This window comes from Oryx dammah, unplaced genomic scaffold (genome assembly GCF_014754425.2).
Source record: "Oryx dammah isolate SB20612 unplaced genomic scaffold, SCBI_Odam_1.1 HiC_scaffold_9, whole genome shotgun sequence".
In the NCBI taxonomy this organism is placed as follows: domain Eukaryota; kingdom Metazoa; phylum Chordata; class Mammalia; order Artiodactyla; family Bovidae; genus Oryx; species Oryx dammah.
Window position 1 is genome coordinate 19547426 of NW_024070193.1, and position 25341 is coordinate 19572766.

Here is a 25341-nt window from a genome sequence, read left to right on the forward strand (position 1 = left end):
TTAAAAAAAAAAAAACCAAAGCAAAACAAAAAGAGTCAAGTTCTTCCTTGCAGAAAAATGCTATGTATACCTATGTGAAAGTTGCTCAGTCATGTCCGACTCTTTGCGAACCCTTGGACTATACGGTCCATGGCATTCTCCAGAATACTGGAGCGGGTAACCTGTTCCCTTTTCCAGAGGACCTTCCCAACAAAAATGCTAGAAAATAAATGTATAAAAAATGATAGAATTAGATATTCAACACCTTGTTAAGTCCCATATTATGGCTCAGGTGAAGATTATCTATGAATGCTAAAACAAAATTACTAAAAGAAAATTATTGGGGAAAAGATATTCAGATTTGAGTTCATGTTGCCATAAGCCTAGGAAAAAACAGCTTGTTTTGTAGCCATGGTAACAAGCAGCTTCAAGAATCAGACAGAAGCCTATTCAAATGACCCTCTTTTGCTAGTCAACCAGTTACAGGCTTTTGTTGATGAAAGTCAGACACTCAAAAACAGACTTGCATACGTCCAAGTACCAACTAATCATCTCAGCTTCTCTCTCACTTAAGTAAACATGCTTCCAAATACCTTATCAATCCACTTACAGCTATAAAAATCTACCAATCCCTCACTCCACACTCCCTAGTTTAATCAGCTCAGAGAGACTGTAGTTGACTAGTACAGCTCTTCCTTACATAAATTCAGCTCTGTCTTTTTATTTTAGTGGTAGTCTGAACCATTATGCCACTAAATATTAAGAATTTTAAAGATGTGTTTTGTTTAGTTTTTTTTACAATTTGAGAATCATCATCTACCCAAGGGGTCAAGTCTGGCAGTACCAACAGCAAGTAATTCAACTGGCCAGATATGATGTGCTCAGGTATGATACAGTGGTAACTAGGAAACATCACCTATTTGGTGTCCTTGCCAGAAATGTTTGACTTTATCTGAATGATGAGAAAATTATCAGATGGATCAAGAAAGTAAAATATTACATGGGACAACTGGCCTGCAGTCTTTAAATGATTTAATGACACCAAGAACCATGGGAGGAGGTAGGGACATTTTATAGGTTAAAAGATATTAAGAGGATTTAATAACCAATTACAATGAATTGACCTCGACTGAATCATATAACATGAGGAAAGAAGAAAATGTGAGCAAGGTAAGTATGTTGTTATCACTGAATTGATTTGGATTTTCTGCAGCAATGGTATGTATGGTTTTATAGGTTATTCTTAGGAGAGACAGGCTGCATTATAGGGGTAAAGTGTCTTTATGTCTACAGCACATTTTTGTTGGATGGTTTGGAAAAAGGGAAAGTCTGACTGCCAAGAAACACTGTGGGTGTTACCAAGAAGGCAAAGTTAATGAATTTTGATTAGAGAGAAACAGGTGATCATGAAATTGTTTTTTTTCCCCCAAACTTAAGTTTAAAATTTTAAAATCCTCATTCATTTTTATTTTGAAAATTACATTCCCAGATATATCCCTGCTGCCCCAATTTCTCACTTACTATCAAAATAAATCTGTTATGCTGCAACTGTTTTTGTAAGTCAGCTCCTATCTTTATTGGCAGAAAGTATGGTCCAAATTAGCGAAGTCCAAAATATTTAATTCACAAAATTATTTTCCTTGCACAATAAAAAAGAAAACAAAGACAAATGTTTTTCAGTTTAGAATAGCTGAGATAAGATTCTCTTTGGAGGTGAAATGTCCTCCAGTCTTTATCACAGAGATTTTATTTCTTGTGCCAGTTATGTCACTGGAAGCCAGTGAGAGGACTCTTCCTCAGTTCCTCAGTGGAAAAGGAGGCCACCTGGATGCGTTTGGACAGACACCCAGAGATGCCACGGGCATCAGGGGACCCTGAGGAGTCTCCCTCTGCCTCCTGCATTGACACTAGTCTTTGGTGTTTCCAGGAGGAGTCCCTTGTGGGAAGACCAGCCTTAATCTGACAGAAGGGCATATGAACAGAGGCCGCCTGCCAGGAACGCAGCTGGTCGCCACATCCCCCAGAGGAAACTGAGGACGACTCAAGAGAAGATAAAACGAGGTGGACCAGAGAGTGGGCACTACAGATGAACAGACCAGCCACTGGTGCCTGGAGAAAAACCCCTGTCCTCGGAGCACAGGACTGTGGCTTGAGAAACATGTTATTAGGCAAAGGCACTATGATTCCAGTGTGAGCTACAGCCATGAAGAAAGACAACTGTGTGCTCTGGAGTGGGAGGCAGCTTTGATTACAGCAGGCAGGAAGGCTGCAGAGCCTCCAGCATGCACAGGAGGCCCTGTCCCTGTTTATAGGTACCAATTAGAAAGAGCGATGCTTGATCTGGTGGCCAAGAGAGGAAGGAAAATCTATATGTTTCCAGGATGTGAATCACAAACTACCGAGGAATTCCGTGGGGGAGGAGGGTGATAGCTTTAGTACTTATGGATTTGCAGGGAGAAAAGGCGTTCTGGTAGCCAACTCCACCCCAAAAGGAACTGACCACACAATTAAAAAAAGAAAAAGTCCACTTTCATAGACCCTGTCCTGCTAAGGAAAATAGACTAGAAAGGGAGGTTCAGGCTTTAATAATATCCAAAAAGAGGAAAAGGAACACTTGAAGAACCCTGTGGAATAGTATGTCACATTTCAGGCTTCTCGAACTCTGGTAACTCCTTAGAAACCTAACAAAATAGCTAATATATGACCCTTCGTACATTCCAGGGCTGGAGTAGGAAATGGCAAACTCACTCCAGAATTCTTGTTTGGAAAATCCCTTGGGCATAGGAGCCTGGAAGGCTACGGTCCATGGGATCGCAAAGAGTATGGACCATTTAAGCATATTACATATGTTAGCTCACGTGATGTTCAGAGCTACCGCATGAGGCAGATACCATTACCCCACCTTAAGCATGAGATAACTAAAGCAAAGACAGCTGAAATAACTTCTGGGTTGAGAATCCTACCCATGAGGAGCTGAGCTAGGATTCACACAGAGGCATGGGCTGCAAAGCTTACACTCCCTCAGTCCTGTGGCTACTATTTGCGTGTTCCAAATCACCTATGCCCTTAGGAGATAAAGCTTTGTGAAATTAAGGCAGCAACAGTGAGGACAATAGGAGAAACTAGAGCTGAGGCAAAGGAGTGGCTGCTGAGGAGCAGTCCACAAAACTTTCAGTCTTCATACCCCGTAAAACTGGTGAAAACGATTGATAACACCAAAGAGCTTGTGTTCGTGTGGACTTATTTAAGTAGAAATTAGAACTGAGAAAACATTATCTAATGATTCAAACAATAAATCCACATCATGTTAACATAAACAATATTTTTATAATAAGCATATTTTCCAAAACAAAAATATTGCTTTGCAGAATGGCAGTATTTCACAGTTTCGTCAAACTCTCATGAAGGACCTTGATGAAAGCCTACATTTAGGAAAAATCATTTAACTCAAGGCCTACTTTATAATAAAGCATTGAATATCTCATGTAATTTATTGAATAGTGAACTGAAAGTCAAAAAAGGAATGGTGATATGGGTTGAAGAGTATCGGTTGCTAATCCTTCTGACTGTGTGGCTGACTGGGAGCTGTGGTGGCTGCCAGCGCCCAGCAACATGATAGAGCGTATTGTTAGTCTGGGAAAAGACCACATTGAGAATTCTAAATATGGTTTCTACTGAATGTGTATCACTTTTGTACCATATTAAAGCCCAAAACTCATAAGCTGAACCATCTTCAGTCAGGGACCATTCGTATTATTTTTTATAAAATAAGAAAGCACAGGTCTGCTTCTGGAAAGAGGCTATCTGATGCAGTGCCGCACCCCCAGTCTCTTCACTGATAACTTGGGAATAGCAATCTCTACCTCCTTCAAAGGGCTGCCAGGAAGATAAAGTGAATTTTTAAAGCATGCCTATGAAGTGCTATGAAATTCTTGGTGTTAGTAGACTAAAAATGAAAAAGAATATTTTTTTTAAAAATGCAGAAAATAAATATTTAACTGATCTCTGCATAGAAATGCTTTGTAAGCTTAAAAGAACTGGAAAACCTCACAAATGATAAAGTTGACAAGCTTAACTACAAAAAACCTAAAATTTCTGTATGTAATTATCATAAGCAACTGAAGGGGACGAGTCAAAGTAGGAATAATATTTGCAACAAATACAATAGAGAGAGGGCTAATTACTAGAAGCTCTCTGAGTTTTAATAAATACACAAATAATTAAGTCATTAAAAATAGTTCATAAACACACTGAAAAGTTCATCATATTATCCAATTAAATAACTTAAATGGAAAACAATGACATATGTAAAATCTATCACATTGGCAAAGGTTAAGAGAAGCCCCCACATCTTAAACTTTCAAAGCTGAAGAGACTATCATGTGATGTATATTTTCATGTGCTGCTTGTAAAAGACAAATTTTGGGATATTTGTCAGCTTAAATACTGCATAACATTTTATCAAGTGATTCCAGTTTAAGAAATTTATCAGGAATGTGACCGAAGATCTTTCACTAAAATATTCCTTAAATGTGGTTTGAATAGTGAATATCATAGTAGATCCATATGGTACACTAGAACTTCATTAATAAAAATCTCAGTGCTATTAAAATATCAGAAAATGTCAATAATAGCTGAAAATCAGGTTATAAAATATTTATCTTTCTTAAAGAAATGCAAAAAATAGGAAAAAAATTAGATAGAAATAAACTGCAATTTTGGAAGGGGTTGTTTCTGGGTAATGAGATTATGGATAGTTTTTATTTTCTATAATGGAAAGATATTCTCATAATTAGAAAAAAGAAATGCAAGATTTAAAAATCTGTTACACCTGATATAAACTAGATTGCTTTTTACAGAGACATAATTTAAACAAAACATTTATTTAGCCAAGCAATTCATTAGCTGGTTACTAAAAGACTGCAATGAGAATACTGAATGCTTTTCTCAGTAACATTTTAGTAGTTTCAGAACTCCATGAGTGCTGAATATCTACTGTGTACTGATTATTATATTCAGGACACTGAGATGTTAAAAAAAAAAAAAGACATGAAGAAAAGAAAGAAAAGGGGGAAAACTGTAGTTTCATTGGAAATAAACTGAGTCAGTTCTGGGCCCAAATCACTCCAGCATGTATAGGCTGAACACTGCAAAACGAAGGACTATTACTTATCAGCAAATTGGTAGCAATCTTATTGCCCTGAGGCTTGTACAGAGACACTTCACTTAAAAAAAAAAAAAATCCATTAAAATTAGTTCAAAGAGCAAGACACAAAGGTGGTGTGAGGGGGTCATTTTTCAGTGCTGTGTGTGAAGGAGAGAGATGTACACAGTAAGTCCCATTACAGTTAATGAGAGTGGAGCATCCAGACCCCTGGTTTAGACTAATCTAAACCCTGGGAGGATTTAACAATCACCGTAGCAAAGCAACTCTCAGCCATGAATGAACCCCGGGATTGCTCACTTACCTATTCTTCCCAGGCACTAAAGACAGTAGAAAATGATTTTTTTAACCACATCTTACAGGGAAAAAAAATAAAAAGGCTCATAAAATGTCAAATTCTCATCATTTTGCAGGTTTATTTTAAATCCTGGGTATTATTTTAAATCCTGGGTATTATTTTAATGCCATTCTTAATTGAGTAGTTTAAAAGTGGGTTTGGGGTTATTCCAATTGTTATATGATATTCACATAGAAATCCAGAAATTAATTCGGTTTAAGCTTCAGTTTTATGAACTTTGGGCCACAATTAAATGGCACCCCTTATCCAATCCCAAGCCCTTGGTTACCCTCAAAGTGTCAGGATAATGACAAAGAAAAAAGTGTCATTATTATGCCATGCTTTCATAGCCAAAGCCATTCATTCTTCTGACTTACACATCATCTTGCTTTAGTCTAGGAAGCTATGTTTATTTTTAGATTAAGGGGAAAAAAAAAAAATGAACTCACTTGACTAGAATCTCCAGTTCTCCAACTCCCTGTCCCAAATTCACTGGCAGTTTCAACAAGTATAAATGGCTCTGCACTGGAAGAGGGTACACAAAATATTAGACCCACTAGCAGGTAGAGTCTTTCTCCTCCCTGTATGTTCAATGATGCTGGTCACAGGACAGGAAGAGAGCCTCTTTAATCATCACTGATCATTGTTTTCCGTGGCTTGAGTTCTGTAGTGGGGTCAGGGAAGGCCTCTGTGAGGAGGTGACGACACAGGGACTGGAGCAGAGCAGATGAGACCTGGGGAGGCATGTATGTGAAGGTCAGAGGGAAGCTCACTCCTGGTGAAGACAAGGCTGGTGCAAAAGCCCAGTGGCTGAAACAGCTCACTGAGGCAAGGGCCAGAAATCCAGGAGGCCAAAGTGAAAACTCGAGATGTTATTCTAATTGAAAGAAACAACCACTGAAAATCTTAAAGCCAGGGAATAATGTGGTCCAATATCTATGTTAAGAAGCCCATGCCAGGTGCTGTGTGATGTTAGGTTGAAGGGCAGAGGAGGGAAGTGGTTGGGAGGTGTAAACAAGGAAGTAGACAAGTGGTCGTGCCCGGTCCAGGTACACGTGGGCAGGGGTGGTGGAGATGGCGAGCAGCATTGTAAGGATATGCTGAGGATGCTCTCCATTACAAGTTCTGGCATCACTTCCACAAGGAAAGGGCCTCAGAAACTACAACTGATCCCTGTTGCTGGTCACGTTTCTGCACTTCCTGAACAATCAGCCCATTTCTACCCTCAAGGAGAGCATCTCTTTCTCCTTCCCTAGGCTGGTGCCAGAGAGGCCAGGGCCAGCTCTGTAACCCATCTCTGACAACTTTAGGGACATTTGGTATCTATTTCATGTACTATGTTCTCTTTTGGCTCCATCTTATTTTCCTTATTTTCTTTTGGACTCTCACTTGTTTGCTCTTATTTTTAAAGTACTTAATCTTACTATCTCACTACACTTTATTAGTCAACTTAAGTCATTTTCTAAACACTTTCAGGAAGTAACCAAGTAGACAAACTGCCTCAGTGATGCCCTGGTTACTGTATAAATAACAATAAATCTTAAGAAAGGCTTTATCAAAGGAGCGCATTAGAAACAAAGATGTATAAATAAGTATATATGTAAGACAACCTGTATGTGTGAGAAGCCAAGAAGAAGGGGCCATAAAAATTGATTGAAGGACTGAAGAAATTGCATACATACTTACCCTAGACTCCCGGAGAAAGAAAAGATGGTGAAAAATAAAATCTTGGGAAACTGAAGTTCATCATCTGCTGAGATACCAAAGCCTGTTTAATTTGTGACATTTAGGAGGATATTAAAATCACCTCTGACACAGGACTGAGCCAAGAAAGGCTAGTTTCACTGGCCTGGCTGGAAATCGTCAAAGAAATCTTCAGCCACTCTGCTGGGGTGGACAGAGGGAAGGTATTTTTTTTCATGCTGAAACCACCTGTTAGTCCTCTCTCTCAAAGCCATGCACTGTGGAACAATAAATTTCAACTATGCATCCACATGTGAGTGTGTGCGTGTGTGGAGATGTGTAAAAATTCAAGGTGATGCTCCTAACCACCATACTGAATTGCCAGGTGTAAAAATTTATCACATTATTCTACTTGCTAAGTGAGGACCCTTGTCTTTTTTAGGTTTTAAAGCTAAAAATTTCAGATAGTCAACCATCGTTACTCATTGAACAGATGTTTACTGATTGTCTGTCACTTGCCAGGCACATGGGGATGCAGTCAGGAATTCCCACCCTCACAGCGATCCCGACTTTCACAGAGCTTGCATTCTGGTCAGCCCGAGACACTAACGAGTTATATAGTAAGTTCGAACATGATTAATGCCACAAAGAAAAAGAAAGTAAACGTGGTACTGAAACCTTAAAGAGGAAGACCATCCCGAGATGACGCCTGCGTACAACGTGTGTCCAACAATCCAATCTCAGATTAAAATTTCCAGTCCTGTCTAACACAGATTTGAGATGGAACCTTGAGCAGTTAGAGCTCTCTACCAACTTCTCCCCCACTCCTGACCGAGCTACTCTGGGACTGGAGGCAGAGTTCTGCGTCAGCAGGTGAAGAGCAGGTTTCCCTGGCCCCATCCCAGTTCCATCTGCTGAGAGTTTCTGCAAACATGGTGGTCTCTGCATGTTTCAGAATTCGCAGGCTTGAAGGTCTTCACGTTCCACCCTCACTCTATCTGCTTCTGAGAACCCACTCAAAAAAGGATGGTCATGTCTCCCTTTGTAACTTTGCCAGTGGTTTATGATCCAATCACTTTCTCCACAGGCCAGTGCCTCAGTTGGAACAACAAATCTACCTGACCAGCCTTGTGGCACCTACTGCTGATGGGTTTTTATAAGAACCAGGGGAGGTATCTGTTTGTTTCCTCCAGGGGCTGTGGGAAATTGGGATGGAGTAGAAAAGTTGCTCCCATCTTCTCAGGAATATTATTCTCCTTGCCCTGCAAAAAGCCTCTCCTGATCTCCTTACCCACTGCTCAGAAATAGGCAGATGAGAAACAAGCACTGGTCTATGTTCAGGTGCAACCCTAATCTCTGTGGGGCACAGGGGAAGCCTCCTGTGGTCCTCAAGAGCCTGTGCTTGCACTGTGCCCCCACTGCGTAGACAGCAGTGTCAACACAGCCTGCAGGTTCTGCTCAGCCAGCATCACTCCAAGGAACAAGATGCCAGCATCCTTTCACCAAGGATGGAACAAGCCCCTGCTCAGAGCACATGACACTTGGTGGGGGGTGGAGGAGGGCTAGGAATAATCACTCTAGAAAGAGGTAAGAGAACAGCCTCTCAGCATTCTTCACTGCTCTCTACTTCCCCTGACTTTTCCCCTTACAAGGTTTGTGAGCATGGAGGTGGGATTCAACAGGTGAGTCTGGGTCTGCTGCTGCCATGAGAGAGTGGCTATCGCTCACACATGGGCATCTCCCCAGAAATGATGTCAATCTTTCTGTTTAGGTTCACACTCCAGGGCAATAGGAAAAGTCCCACTCAATGTCTGTTCCAGCCCGGAATTTCAATTTCATTATTGCAGCTATAGCTCCATGACTTAAAAGCTTCTAGGAGTCATTCGGTCCCTAAACAGAATAGAAAATACTAACTAGTATCATATTAATAGATGTTGGCATGAGAAACATGCTTCAGAATTTAATGTAATTCCTGTTGATTCATTTTACCTTGACACATCTTATTTAATAAACTCGAAAGCAATCATCTTTGGTAAATGGAAGGGGATCCATGGTTTACTGTTAAAGTATTAGCACTCAACAGATAATTCTTAGTCTCAACAAATCTCTTGAACTGGAAATAAATCTTGAAGATGAAAAGATCTCTTGGTAACTACCGCCATTTTAAAACCTATTAGAAAAGAGAAAATGTAGAGAACCAGCTGAATTTCACTCTTCCTGGACTCATCTTACCTGGGAGTGAATTATCCTGCTTGCCAAGCAAGGTGTTTGGCCCCGCACTCACAGTGCTGCAGAGTCATGCTTGAGGCACAAAGGTTTTCCAGAAGTCCTCAAAGTTAGCCTTATTCCTAAATGATGATGATTACAACCAAAAAACAAAGACACCAAAATGGCAGCAAACATTATAAATGACAGAGTGTAGACTGACTGCAATGTAGCCCTGGAAAGCAGGAAACATGGGGATGTTTGAGACTCCAGGGAAAAGAACTCCTCAAAATACCGAACCAAGGGTACAAAAAGGTTCGGAGCACATGGGGCAGCAACCAGAAGTGGCAGAAAGAGCAACAGGATGAGGATCCAGAGTTTTGGGTGAAGTCTTGACTCCCATGAATTATGGCCAACACTGGCCTGAGACTCTGCCTTCCCATTCCAACTGGTCAGAGGGGATAGAACAAAATAGCGACCTCAACAATGCATTGCTCATCATAAAATATTATTTAATTCACTTATTTCAATTTCAGCATCAAAGCTCCAATACTCTGGCCACCTGATGCAAAGAGCTGACTCATTAGGAAAAAACCATGATGCTGGGAAAAACTGAGGGCAGGAGGAGAAGGGGGTGACAGAGGATGAGATGGTTGGATGGCATCAACGACACAAGGGACATGAGTCTGAGCAAGCTCTGGGAGATAGCGAAGGACAGAGAAACCTGGCATGCTGCAGTCCATGGGGCGGGCAAAGAGTCGGAGATGGCAGAGTGACAACAACAAAAACGTCTTTCAATTAATTTATTTCTATGACATTATTTTCAATAAAAGATATTAGTAAGTTGAATGCATGTACATACAGACTCTTCATCCCTACCACGTTCACACACATGAGACAGACAGACCAAGAAACCATTGCCTCAATCCTTTCCTGCTACACTTAAGTTTTCCCCTGTAACGGTGTTAGGCAGTTACCATTCCACTGTGAGGAAGCCAGCCATTTAAAACAAAGAAAGAATTTTGTTGTTTTTAATTCATTGGTGACTCTGCTATTATATGCCAGTCTCCATGGTGTTTAAGAGCAAATACCAGGCTTGAGCCATAGGATGTAAACGAAGCTTCCTCCTATCAGTGTTCATTTCTAAAACCAGGGCTGTAACTGAGTGCATCCACCGGCATGCCCGTTCCTGCTATTAAAATATTATAACAGTTCTGTCCATACTGCCTCCTGGGAGCTGCTCACACTTCTCTGCCTCCTCCCCTGGGTCTCTCCAGATCTTCCCACAAAGCAGAAATTAACAGGATGGTGTTGTGACAGAGCAGAGAACTTCCAGGACTTACACTGACATTAGGACATTGGTCACTGCTATGTGTCATGTTAATTGCTGCATCTAAAAATAAGTCCTCTGCCTAAGATATATCCAGCCATATGTCTGATCCCCAGCTGTGGGTCCATCTAAGCCAAGCCAAGACTCGAGGCATATTTAAAGCCTGGAACAGAAATCTCAGGAAAACAATTTAGATTGCAAAACTAGTTCAGATACCTACTATTTTTTTTTTTTTTTTACAATTCTGTATTGGTTTTGCCATACGTTGACATGAATCCACCATGGATTACAGAGAGTTCTGAGGATAAGTCCAATTTAGGATTTGTGCCCAAGAGCTATTTGCAAATTTATAATTATTTTTTCAGTCGATTAGTTTGAGAAAGGAAATGGGAGCTAAGTAAATAAATTAGATCATTAATTTGCAATAAATATAAATTAATTATGCTAATTCTAAGACTGGAACATATATATAAATTATGTATATATAATAAACAAGGCATACACATAAGACTATTAGTGAAAGAAAGCCATCTTGACTTATTGTGTTGTGGAAAATACATGTATATTCATTCAATAGATTTTAACAGTTTTGATATGTGTATGAAAATATAGGATAAACATTAAACTGCCTACTGATGTTCTAACAAATCTATTTTCATTCCAAATGGAAATTAGGATACATTTTGTGTTATCTGAGTTAATTACATGACATTTCTTGTGAATAATGATGTATTATTCCATTCATTACTTCTAATTATGTTCTGTTACAAGTGCAAGGCTGGCAACACCGTGACCAGCCTTTTCCTGTTGCTCACAATCTGATAGCTTGCATGGGAAGCAGGTCAAAAATATGCCCAGAATATAATGAACAAGTTTAGATACTGTTAACCATGACAGTTTAAAATTACCTGAGGAAAGTTTCGCATGGAAATAGGGGAATGGCATTCTATACAGGATATTCATTTTTGCAATTAATATGAAGAATATTCAAAGTGTTATTTTAACACATATAATTATCATCCCACCATTTGCTGGAGCTGGAGACAGAGCATCTCCTGTTCCCTAACTCACTCACATACACACACACACACACACACACACACACTAATAGGATTATGTTCTGTGAGAGATTGGCAGGTGGCAAAGGTATCTTTTTGTGGCTGCAAAACAATTCTGTGGGCTTTGTGCAATTCTAAGAGAATACAGAAACCTCCTCAAAGCTCTGATTTAAAAGCCGTCAGGACTTTCCTCCTCAAATGCATCACCATAGTCAAGCCAGCTCATCTCACCCCACTCACAGTAAGTCCTGAAGCTAGAAGGTAAATCCTATTATGGAGAAGCAGTCAAGGTCAAAGGTAAACAGTCACAACTAAGGGATGAAGTGTAGGGGCAAAGTGAACCACAAAATCACCACTCACCAGTATCCTCACCAACCAGTAGGCTGCAAGGAGCCAGGGAGAGACAGTGGCCAGCAGGAAGGGGGCTGGATGAAGTCTAGAGATCAGTGTGTACACGCCTCAGGCACACTGTTTCATGGGTGAGTCACCTTTATTTGAAGTCACTGGGGCAAAATATATAAAATCCACACATTTTTCTCCATCCAATTTCAAATGTTCGTTGCACACACACACACACACACAATCTATTAAACCCTTCAAATCCATCATTCTGTCTATAATAAAAAATAAAGATGCCAGTCTCAGCTCCAAGAATGAGAAATAAACCCGAGAGGAAAAGTCTTGGCAAGGAGCCTTCCTACTCTGCTGCCTGTGGCAGTTACTGCCCACTGCCCCTGCATACAGCCTCAGAATCCTACTCAACACTATGAGCTCACTACCAACCCAAGAAACAGCAGATAACCATATTTTCTCTCTGAGCAGTAACTCCTCAGATGACAAGCCAAGATAGATGACAGACACACAAGGTATGGCTTGTAATGGGGGCTGGCAGGAGCCTCTGTGCTAGGTTCTGGACACTGAAAAAAGATATCAGTCAATTTAGTGCACGCCAAAAGCACAGAAGAGCTTTCTGTGTTGCTCCTGACGAATGCTGTAAAAAACCGTTCAAGCTGGAGGCAATGTACTCTACTGACCCAAAGGTAGGCACACATTTATACGGAAACCTTTCCCTTAGAAACAGCATAAGAACACTCTGAGCAATCACTGCTGCTTGCAGATCTTTTGGACACAACAATCTGCCAAATGAAGTCAAGAAAAACATGACCACAAGGAAACCAACTTTTCCCACTACTCAGCTCAGGACAAAGGGTGTATGCTCAACTTTGAACACGTCTTCTATGGTATTTTAAGCTGGATAATATACAACAGGCCCAAAAACGTGGCGGGGGGCGGCTGGGGTAGGCATATGCTTAGGGAAATTTCAAGAGCAAAAAGGTCTATCTTTAGTAATAAAGATATTAAAATAGTGCTTGCACTCATTTTATTTGCACAGGAAGGTTTTAAAAGAAACTCTTTTTCAGAAATGAAAAGATCATGAGATCACTAATAACTGCAGTTTCCTGAACAATTAAAGAAATTCACAAGATTACAACCTACTCAGGAAATGACAAATATTTCTGATTTTTACGGAAGGACTAAAAGGGCACTTTTATCTATAGCATCTATTCCGTAAGAAGCACCGTTAAGTAATGAAGCTATTTTTATTATCTGTTCCTTTATTTCAAGAATATTCAATATGGCAATGCCCTGAAAACAGAACACTGCTTGCTTAGGGAGGTAAGATTTTGTATTAAAAGGCAATTGCCGGATTTTTCTTTTTTATCTATTGAAGTTGGACCTTAGAACACAATTTCCCTTGCACCAAACTTTTGTTTCTAATATGTCAGCAGAAATGTCCTTTAAGTTACCTAGTCTAATTCTTCACAAATACACTTTGTAAGGCTGTCCTCAATGTATCATCCTAACGTGGCTTGGCCCTGATAACATTCTGTGTGTGATGCTCCCGCTTGGAAGAATCTGCTCTTTTTAATAACAGATTCAATAAACTGTTGACAAATGATTTGTATAATATAGTATGGCCAGCAAGCAAGGTTTGTTTCTGTCATTACACAATGCATTCAACCTGTCCACAAACGTGGCCATGTTCCCCTTATGTCAGAGTCCCATATGCCATGCTGAATAGCAATTCAAAGATCAATACATTGTCTGCTGAAAACTACAGGACATAACAAATGAATAATTTTATTTACAATAAAAGCCCCAGTCCCCAAATGGATTCCACTAATGTTCAAATTCATTTTTCATGCTCACCTCAAGATGAGAGGTAGACACAGCCTGATGCAAGGGGAGTGGACTGGAGACAAGTATTAACCACGTTGACTCAAATGTTTCCAAGCCACAAACAATAGCTGGGCTGCACCAAGTACATGAATAAAACGCTGGCTGCAGAATTCTGAAGATGCAACCTCCAAAATGCTTCTGTTCTCTTTCCAAGACTCCCTGAAAAGCATTTTCCAGCAACAGGAAATTAAGGGATTAAAGATCTTCAGACATATGCTTCCAGAGTGTTGCACCACAGAGGCCAAAGCCTATTCAATCAACTTTAAACACTGTTTGCAACAAGCAGAAGTGTCTGCTTTAGGTGGGGACGAGGAGGGACGTAAGTGGCTCTTCTGAGAATGGAAGCAAACAGTCTTGCTTCAAAAGCATATCTGCAGCCCCCGATCTGACGGTGCTTTTCCTCCTCAGGAACGTATAAAGTGAACCAGTGAGTAAAGTCAAAAAGAAAAAAAGGTTGAGGAGTGGGGAGCAAAATGTTAAGAGAGGACACAAGTTCAAAGATGACATTTACAAGTCTCTTCTGAATGGCACATTCCCCAGAGGCCACCTCAACACTCTTTTAAAAAAGAAATCATCAAAAACACAAAATAGAATTTTCCAGTTCACAACAAGATAGCAATATACTGCCCTTAAAATATAGACTCGTCCATTGGCCAATTAACACAGTCAGAAAAAAATGGAAAAGAATCTCTTCCCATATGCCATCAGTCCATTCACTGCATTTAGACTTAATACAAGACACTCATAACAGTAGTGTAAACAGAACTGTAACTGACAGAGCACGCAGGGAGAACTGGATGAGATACTAATAAATCTGGAATAAAATGTTGACAAGACATGGCTTTGTGCATGGGAATACAGGAAAGGCAGGATCTCAGTATTTGAAACTATCCACAAGCTCCTGATGTTTACAGATTCACTTTAAATTCAGTCAACACAATATTCTGGGTGCTTAGAAAAAGAGACGTACTAAGAGTAGATTTCGCCCCCACCTCTTCCCGGGAATGCAACTCCACACACAGACAAACAGAAATGAACACAGCTCTGGTCTGGGGCAGACTGGGATTAGTGTTTGGCATGGTGCTTGGAAGAGAGTAGCTCAGTAATAAACCACTGAATAAATCAACATGCGAATAAGGAATCAAGTGTCACAAAAAGGATGGAATTGTTTTTTTCCCTAAGAGGGCAGGACCGGTATCGAAGTAAGCACTTGAGTTCAAGTGAAAAGGAAGGGAAGGACCTCGAGGTGAAGAGAGAAGCGTGAGGAAGAGTGGGAGTCAGCAGGTAAAGGGAAATACACCACCTGTTTAAGGAAATAGCTGGCAAGTGGGGACGGTGAGTTAAGATAATGAAAATCCTTTAAAGGGATGCTAAGAAATTTGGACTTTATCCTCAAGTTGGAAAAGACCCTGATGCTGGGAAAGATTGAGGTCAGGAGGAGAAGGGGACAACAATGAGATGATTGGATGGCATCACCAACTCAATGGACATGAGTTTGAGTAAACTCTGGGAGATAGTGAAGGACAGGGAAGCCTGGTGTGCTGCAGTTCATGGGATCACAAAGAGTTGAACACATTTGAGCGACTGAACAACAATTCTCAAATAAAATGATATACATTATATTCATCAGTGATTTTTTGCAAAGGAATAGGAGAGTGGTAACATCAGAGTTGTGGTTTAGAGAGAGCTGTAGGCTGGGTTGGGGAAGTCCAGGGGTAGAGAATCAGAAGACCTAGAAGACCCACAACAAGGGGCTTATTTAGGGCAGGCAGGGTAGAGCACTGCGGTGGATGGGGTGGGGTGGGGAGGGGCAGTGATGGTCTGCTGCAACCATTTCACCATTTATTTTATTAAATGTTAGTAGGCAGAGCTATTCACTGTTTCAATTTCCAAATCACAGGACAAAAGAATATTACTTCACGCAAGTAAATGAGTTACTTATTAAAATTCTCACAATTGTCACCTAAGAGAGTTTACCAAGGTAAAGTAAAATAAAAAGTTTCAGAATCATTATATAAAAAGGATTGTTTGAATCCATTATCCACTGCCCCTGAAATTACTTTAAACACTGTAGACGTAAAAGAGCTTTACAGAGTATGCTGATTGCACTGAGTGTACCATTCTCAGCCTTGGACAGAGCTGAGTCCTTCTTGCTACCTTCCAAACAAACTGAGGTTGTTGATTTTAATACAATGCTCCCCTTGTCCTTGGCATTTACTCAATGAGGTGATAATCAACCAGGACTCATTTTCAAAATGGCAATTTCAGTGCCATCTGGAACAAAACTAGTCATCATTCACTAACTGCTCACTGTTCACTATAAACATTTTCCTTGAAGCAGACACCTCTATTTCAGTTCAAACACATATATGATGCAGGTCTTACACAGCACACTTTCAGAGGTGGTTAAAAAGACCATGAAAAATCAAGTTTCTTACTGTTAATATAGGAGTTTAAAAAAAATCAAAGTTTATTCCATTATTAACCGTTTTTTAAAAAGTGCAGCTCTACAGTCTCATATTCTGTCAGTCCGAAGCATTAAGATTCGTTCATCTAAATTCACATTTTCACCCCAAATTCCCTCAGTTCTTTGACAAAAGTCAATTAAAACTGACACCCAAAGAGAGATGGCATTTAAACATTATCCTTTTGACACAAGAATTAGACATTTTGCTTAAAAAAAATATTCCTCAAAGGAAAAAGGCAACCACAGACTTGCAGCAAAATCAAATGAGAAAATAAAATGCCTGTGTTATTTCAAGAACTTCAAGGTCTTTTGAAGAAACTCAATATGAAAATGTTATACAACTTAAAAACTGTCATTTTATAGGGGCATCCTACATCCTTTTAGAGTTTTAACTTTAATAAACAGAAGATGAAATTTTCTGATCTTATATACTTATAAAATTAAATATTTTTATAAATTTAAAAGTTAAATATATTAAGAAAAATATATATTATTTACTAGCTTATTGATATTATTATTAGTTTTATAAATTTATGAAATTTATTTAGATTAAAAGTTCAAATCAAGAAATTTGGGAGTCTACCACAAAAACCACAATTATCTTTTGCTGCATGTTTTATTAGTAGTTACATGGTCAAGAAAGAAGATGATTCATCAAGTTTTCAAGCATTTTCAAAAATCCCATTTAAAAAAATATAACTCACTCTTAGAAAAAATCTTGACACCTTTATATACTCAAAATTACCGAGAAATTTATTTCAAAGTAGAAGCATGTCTCAATGTGGAAATGCTTATGATCTTAATATACAACATTTCATACTTTGTTGCCCTCTGCATAGTAAATTAAGTTGGGGTCGGGGAGGGGGTGAATAAAATTTTTGAAGAGTTAGTACAAATGTCATCCACATACAGTCACGAGTGATACTTTCAACAACATAAAAATAACTCTCCAGGGCATTTCACCAAATTCTGCCTCTCCCACTGCAAAGAATAAAGCTTCTACTGAAATCGATGGTCAGAGGGAAATAAAATACCCCACACCACCAATGGCACCAGACAATGATCTAGAAGCTGGGATGTTTTCCAAGAGAAAATGCTATCTCAGACTCTAACATTAAATATATATATATATATATATATATATATACACACTTTGTAGTATATTTATGTGTTTGAATGCAATTAAAATTCACAACTTGAATGATCTCCAAGAGGTAAAGAAACCAAGCCAGTCTCAAATCTTCACGTAACACCTTACTTCCACATCACAAGTGTGTCACCCAATCTCTTATCTTACTATTAAAGTACACACTTGATACCTGAAAACAAAGTGCTAAGGATATTCATTGGATCCATTTTAGAAGCACCTATTTATTTACACAGCTACAACAGCGAAAAGGTCACGCAAAAACTCACCTCCAAAGCCACAGTTGCTAAGCAACTCCTTTTCAGAAGTTCTGCAGCACTGATCAAGCATATTACTGGTGCCACCAACTGGATTCAGAATAAATGTAAATATTGTCCTACCTGGTTTCTCCAAAGGGGGAGACAGGAGGATTCCTTGCTTACCTTTTTGGTCGAATACTAGAGGTTAATGGCTGTGTTTATTTGGTCTGTTTTCTCTCTTTAAAAAAAAAAAAAAAAAAAGGATACGTCCAGGTACCACAGGCTTCCTGTTCACCAGGGCAAAGGACAGTTCTGTTTTGAGAAACACCACCGAGGGCTTGATGAGATGTTGGCCAAATCTGAATGACATTTCCTCAAATTGAAGTCTGGAAGAGAAGAGGATGTAGAAAACGGACATTCATCAAATTCCACTGAGAAACTCAGATCATACACAAATTTAAAGAAAGCAGAGTCTATTACTACAGATCCTTAGCTATCAAGAAGACATCATTTAAGCTGCCCCACATTTAGTGTTCACTAAGATGTATAGATGTGAGAGTTGGACTGTGAAGAAAGCTGAGTACCAAAGAATTGATACTGTTGAACTGTGGTGATGGAGAAGACTCCTGAGAGTCCCTTGGACTGCAAGGAGATCCAACCAGTCCATCCTAAAGGAGATCAGTCCTGGGTGTTCACTGGAAGAACTGATGCTAAAGCTGAGACTCCAATACTTTGACCACCTCATGCGAAAAGTTGATTCATTGGAAAATACCCTGATGCTGGGAGGGATTGGGGGCAGGAGGAGAAGGGGACGACAGAGTTTGAGATGGCTGGATGGCATCACCAACTTGATGGACATGAGTTTAAGTAAACTCCGGGACTTGGGAGGTCTGGCATGCTGCAATTCATGGGGTCGCAAAGAGTTGGACACAACTGAGCGACTGAACTGAAGATGTATTCTGGGTAAGTCCTCTTAAAATATCCCACTCTCCCTACCAGCATTGGATTTAGTGTTTTCAAGCAAAAGCTCACACACAGACAACAAGTCTTCTTAAATCCCTCTGCTCTTCAAGTAGCCACCTGAACTCAAATCCTCTAGGTCCAATCTGTCAGGTACTGTTTTTAACCATCTGTGTCATTTTTGCTAAGCTGAAAATTTGCATGGTTAAGCATTGACTATAAACCGTCTAATTCTTAAAGAGGTATCTCTGGGGTCTCTCTTTTCTCAAATGGTTTTATCTTTATCTAAAAGCAATTTATAAAAAGTACAAATGCTCTTTGACCTTGTGTACAATTATAAAAACATGCATGTACTCCCAGAGAACTATTATAGCAAACTTTCAAAAATTAAGGAGAAAAAAAATCTGAGGAAAAAGAAGAAGAAATAAAATAGAGTTCAAAATGAAAACAATTCCTGGTTGATGTAGAGGTAGTATGGAGCAAGATAGGTGAAGTGTTCCATATCCTCCTTCCTAGGGAGGGCCACAGGCTGGGGTTGGGTAAGAAGATGGGGAAAAGCACGATTTGACACTTGACATCCAGGGTACCAAGGAATGATTTTTTTATGAGTCAGTGTCTATACAGGACAGAGTTTCTTTCTGAATGAAAGAAAATACACATCCACCTTGGGAAACCACTTTGGCTTTCTAAGTCAGGAACAACCCTACTACAAAACTGATGAAAACTGAATCCTCATGGGAAAACAGAAATAGGATTACAAAAAGGATGACATAAGAAAACGGAGGACTGGTTTATAAAGCATACCAATAAATGTCCAGTTGCTTAATGGCTCTAATGTTTTCAGTGATCCAGCAGTTAACAGAGGGCTATGCAAAATCCATCTAATTTAGAAGTACCCATATAGCCAGAATTTAACACATTTCAGGTACGAAGGGAGAGTATGGATAATTTGCCTCAATATACAAATATTGCTTTCTAGAACATCAATAACCTGAGATATGCAGATGATATTACCCTTATGGCAGAAAGAAAAGAGGAACAAAAGAGCCTCTTGATGAAAGTGTAAGAGGAGAGTTAAAAAGCTGGCTTAAAACTCAACATTCAAAAAATGAAGATCATGGCATCTGGTCCCATCACTTCATGGCAAATAGATGGGGAAATAATGGAAACAGTGGGAAACTTTATTTTGGGGGGCTCCAAAATCACTGCAGATGGTAACTGCAGCCATGACATTAAAAGACGCTTGCTCCTTGGAAGAAAAGCTATGACCAACCTAGACAACATATTAAAAAGCAGAGACAAATGTTTTTGTTAAAGTTATGGTTTTTCCAGTAGTCATGTATGGATGTGAGAGTGGACTGTGAAGAAAGCTGAGTGCCAAAGAATTGATATTTTTGAACTGACTCTCAAGAAGAGTCCCTTGGACAGCAAGGAGATCCAACCAGTCCATCCTAAAGGAAATCAGCCCTGAATATTCATTGGAAGGACTAATGCTAAAGCTGAAGCTCCAATACTTTGGCCACTTGATGTGAAGAACTGACTCATTGGAAAAGACCCTGATGTTGGGAAAGATTGAAAGCAGGAGGAGAAGGGGACAACAAAGGATAAGATGGTTGGATGGCATCATCAACTCAATGGACATGAGTTTGAGCAAACTCTGGGAGCTGGTGATGGATAGGAAAGTCTGACATGCTGCAGTTCATGGGGTCATCAAGAGTGACATGACTGAGCAACTGAATGGAGAACAAGTACAACTATCTCATAAAGATGAAAGGTCACTGTGGATACTGAAAATCATCTAACCCAGAGGTTTTCAAGGTGTGTTCCCTGGAGCAATAGTACCAACAGCACATGGGGAAATTAGAAATGCAAATTCTTGAGTCCTACTCCAAAGCTACCAAACCGGAAACTCTGGGAGAAGGACCCAGAATTCTAAGCTTTAATAAGATATCTGGATGATTCAGAACCACTGGTTAAACCCAACTATTCTCCCAATCTTTTCCTACAAAATCTTTGCCAGGTAGCTGGCTAGCCTATGTTCGAATACACACAGTGATGTGAAATTCACTAACCAATCCTTTTCAGGTAACCAGCTTCAGCTATTACACAGTTGCCCTTCCTAACAAGTTCACCTTTCATCGTGGATTTAAGGTTTGACAGATCATATAAAACAAGTTTAATGCAAGTGGAAGTGCTTTAGATATTTGAAGTTGACCTGTGTTTTTCATTTCCCCCAGTTTTTCTAGAATGAGCATGCAATTCAATTCAATCATTCTTCAAACAGCATTGATTCAAGTTCCCTAAGTTACCTGTGTATTTTTGCTCCCTTAGCATCCATTTTCCATAGTTCTGGTCATATCACTGTAATTTCTGTTTGGGTAGTATCCCACCATATTCCGTATGTTGGGTTCTTCCTACTGCCTGGTTCTAGGGATGAGAAAGTGACCCAGGCACCCTTAGTCCTTTGTCACATGACTGATTCAGGGGTACTCACAGGAGAAAAAATGAACCAGCCAAAGAAAGGATATTCATGAGAGGATAACTGCTCATACTATGGGCAGGGTGCTTTCTTTCTGCTTAGTTGTCATGAACTTGAAAGAGCTAAAGAATACCCTAGAAAGAGTCTGCCTCTTATCAGAGCCAACACTGATGCCAGGAAAACCAAAATACAGAGACAGACCCATACCTGATGACACTGGTTGAGCATCTGAACAGTTCTGAAAGGACTAACGTCCGTGGATGTTGTTTCCTCTAATGGATAATTTTACAGAGTTGACTTAAGCATACGCTTGAGTTGATGAGCTACTATTGCCAATCCATCAAAGACTCTCTTCTGATTTTCATTTTTCTTATTTTTACTTCATCCTCTATACCCAAACCCATTCCTTCCTTTCCCAGCCTGGGGCTTCATTTTTTTTTTTAACCAAATATAATGCTATATTTTTAAGCTTCACTGTACATATTTTTTAATAAATACATGGTAAAGAGTCTGCCTACAATGCAGGAGACCCAGGTTTCATCCCTGAGTCTGGAAGATCTCCTGGAGAAGGAAATGGCAACCCGCTCCAGTATTCTTGCCTGGAGAATCCCATGGACAGAAAAGCCTGGTGAGCCCCCAGCTATGGGGTCAGAAAGAGTCGGACACGACTGAGCAACTAACTAACGCTGTATTTATAAGCTCCACTGTATTTTTCATAAATACTTTATGGGTCAGAGGACTTCCCTGGTGGCTCAGATGGTAAAGCATCTGCCTACAATGCAGAAGACCCGGGTTCAAACCCTGGGTCAGGAAGATCCCCTGGAGAAGGAAATGGCAACCCACTCCAGTACTCTTGCCTGGAAAATCCCATGGATGGAGGAGCATGGTATGCTATAGTCCATGGGGTCACAAAGAGTCGGACACAACTGAGCAACTTCACTTATGTGTCAAAATCCTGTACATAGTTTTAAAATTTGTATAGAAGTTGTGAGTGAGTGAGTGAAATCGCTTGGGTTTTAGGTTATACAGATACTTATAACCTTAAAAAGATTAAGGATCATTTTGCATTCCTAGAAGCAATGTATGAAGATTTCTATCTTCTCACACCCTTGTCAACGCTTGACAGTACCTGATTTCCAAGGTTTTACTTCTATGATAGGCAAAAAGGCATTTTTGAATTTTAATTAGCTAGTCTCCAATGTGAATTTGCCTACCAATGTAGGAAACACAGGTGTGATCCCTAGGTCGGGAAGATTCTCTAGAGGAGGAAATGGCAACTCACTCCTGTAATCTTGCCTGGACAATCCCATGTACAGAGGAGCCCAGTGGGCTAGGGGTCACAAAGAGTCTTACACGACTGAGCAGCTTGCACACACACGGTGCAATCTGTGTATGTGTGTATTTCTCTTTGTATGAATCACCAATTCATACTTTTTCCTCTTTTGTCTTGGTTTCTTCCCTCCTATTTTCTGATTTTTTGAGTCCTTTGTGTATTTAAATATTAATCTTAGTGTATTAAACATGACAGTTGTATTTTCACCATCTGTTAGTTTTTCGATCACAGACTCCATTGAACAAAAGCATTTGTCTTGATGTATTCATCAACTTTCTTCTCATGGTTTGTGCTCTGTGAATATTTCATAACAAACCGTTTTCTACTGTAAGATTACAAAAATGTATTCTTAAATTTTCATCTACTAGCTTTATATGTTCACTCTTAACAGTTAGGTATTTAATCTACTTGGAGCTGTTTCTGAAGTACAAAAATGGTTTCATTTTTCTCTTTTTGTGCACCAACTTTCCCAGCACCAACTGCTGGAAATGATTACACTGAGTTCCCCTATGTACATAGGAGTGAGTCTAGACTTTATTATAGCCTTTTCTATGATAGATGCTAGAGAACAGGAGGAGGCATTTTTTCTATGAAGGGCCAGGTTCAGGCTATCTTGTCAGCATGAAAGTAGCCACAGACAATAAATAAAGGAATGGATGTTGCTGTGTCCCAATAAAACTTTATTTTTAAGAACAGAAGGCAGGCTGCATTTGGCATATGGACTGTAGTTTGTCAACTTCTGCTATATATATATTAATGCCTTGCACAGAGAAGGTCCTTCTTTATCTATTTATTCTCTTATATAAATATTAGATTCAATTATACCCCTTCAAAACAACTCTTGTTGAGGCATTGATCTGAATTACAATGAGTTTAAATTTTATTGGAAGAAATATAATATCTTCACAATATTCAATCTATTTATTATAAATGCTGCATTTATGGTCTATAATTCTATAATAAAACCCTTGTAATAGGGTTTTAAATTTCCCTTATATGTTTTATGAATTCTTTCTTAGATTTATTCCTAGATAGCTTTTCATTTATGTCAGTATTATAAATGGTATCTTATAGTTTATAATTGGTTACTCCCAATACAGACAAAAGCTGTTGATTTATTTGTGTTGCTCTTATGAGCTGGCAACCTAGCTGAATACTTCTATTGCTAGCAGTTTCTGCTGATTCTCTTTGGTTTTCTAAATAAATGATTATATTATAAATAATAATTATATCTTTCCATTATTCCACTGGTATCGATTTGTCTTACTATATTGGTCAGGTATCTGGTAATATGTTGACAAACAGCAGCAACATGAGTATTCCTGTCTTGTTCCCAATCTTAAGAATGAGTTTAAACTTTTGTCTTTTTCCATTAAAAATGACATCTGCTATAGATTCTAAGGATAAAGCCTTTATTAAGCTAAAAAATTTTTCCTGTTTCAAGTTTGGTAAGAGCTGCTTCTATTTGAAAAAGAAAAAACTTTATTAAATGCTTTTTATTAGTGATCATGCAATTTCTCATTCTTTGCTATTAATGTGGTAAATTACAGTAAAAGATTTTTTAAAGCACTGAAACATCCTTTCACTGTTATGATTAATTCAACTTAGTCTCAATGTACTATTAGAATTTTTTAATACATGACTAGATTTGAATTATTTGTGTTTTTAATGTGATAAGTGAATCTGGTCAATATTTTTTACTTGCTTTTTGTTTTCAAAATTAAACTTAATAGGTTGGCTTTTATTCTTTGTTCTATAAGAAGTTATGCAAACAAGATTTTTCTGTTTCATAAGAATTAAATAGAATCCACTGGTCAAACTGTCTGAGCCTCTTTTTATACTGCAAGGAAGATTAAGTTTTGATAATCATTACATACAATTTATTTAATGCTTGTTAATTCTTTCTTCCATCAGTTTTTTTAGCCATACATCCTTTTCACGTAAATGTTCATCTGCACTGGTAAAAATGTACATCCTTTTTAACAGTATTATATATAATTTATGAAATTTTTCAGAGGACTATATTTTGGTTCTTTGCTTTTATTAATTTTCTCTGTCCCTTATTTTCTGTATTTATATTTGTTTCCCTTTTTTTCTTTTCTTCAGGTTATCATGTTACAGTGTTTTTCTAATTTTTTGTGTCATACATTGAGCTTATAGAGTTGCAGACTTTCTAGTTTTTTCTTGAGTAACAAAAGCTACATATTGCCATCAAAGAACTCCATTAGCTAGCTATCTCAGTTTTTGAACTACTGTGCTTTTATTATCATTCAGCTTTAAAATTCTGCTATTCTTGTTATCTTTTCCTATTTAACCTGAGGGTTATTTCATAGTATGTCTTTTCATTTCAAATATATGGAACACTTTTGCTATCTTACTGTTAATAATGACTGATTTTAAAGCACTGTAGTTAGAGAAAAGAACCTCGATAATGTTGATGTGGTCGAATGTGAGGCTTCCTTCCTGATGCATTAAAATTTGAAGCAGTGCCGAGTCCACATGCCCTCCAAGATAAAACATATTCTGCGTTTGTTGAGTAACAAGTTCTACATACATGGTAGAGCAAATCATTGCTTGTTTTCCACATCTTCCTCTGCTTACTTTTTGTCTCATCTCATCAGTTTCTGAAAACACTCTACTAGATTTCTAACAGCAACTGCTTAATCAATGTCACATGCCAGAAATTACTGTTTTCTACATTATGGCATGGGCATATGTC

At 38.8% G+C, this 25341-nt stretch overlaps 1 protein-coding gene and 1 non-coding gene across 2 annotated transcripts in view; one reads left to right on the forward strand and one right to left on the reverse strand.

The window, feature by feature from the left end:
• Positions 1–25341, reverse strand: part of FHIT (fragile histidine triad diadenosine triphosphatase) — a 1533474-nt gene that overhangs the window by 791759 nt on the left and 716374 nt on the right. Inside the window, exon 4 of the mRNA XM_040246531.1 lies at positions 18118–18236. Within this exon, the coding sequence (XP_040102465.1) occupies positions 18118–18220 (103 nt within the window). The 5' untranslated portion in view covers positions 18221–18236. The remainder of the gene's footprint in view (positions 1–18117; positions 18237–25341) is intronic.
• TRNAC-ACA lies at positions 22031–22103 on the forward strand. The gene has a single exon. It is a non-coding gene; the product is annotated as a tRNA-Cys (tRNA).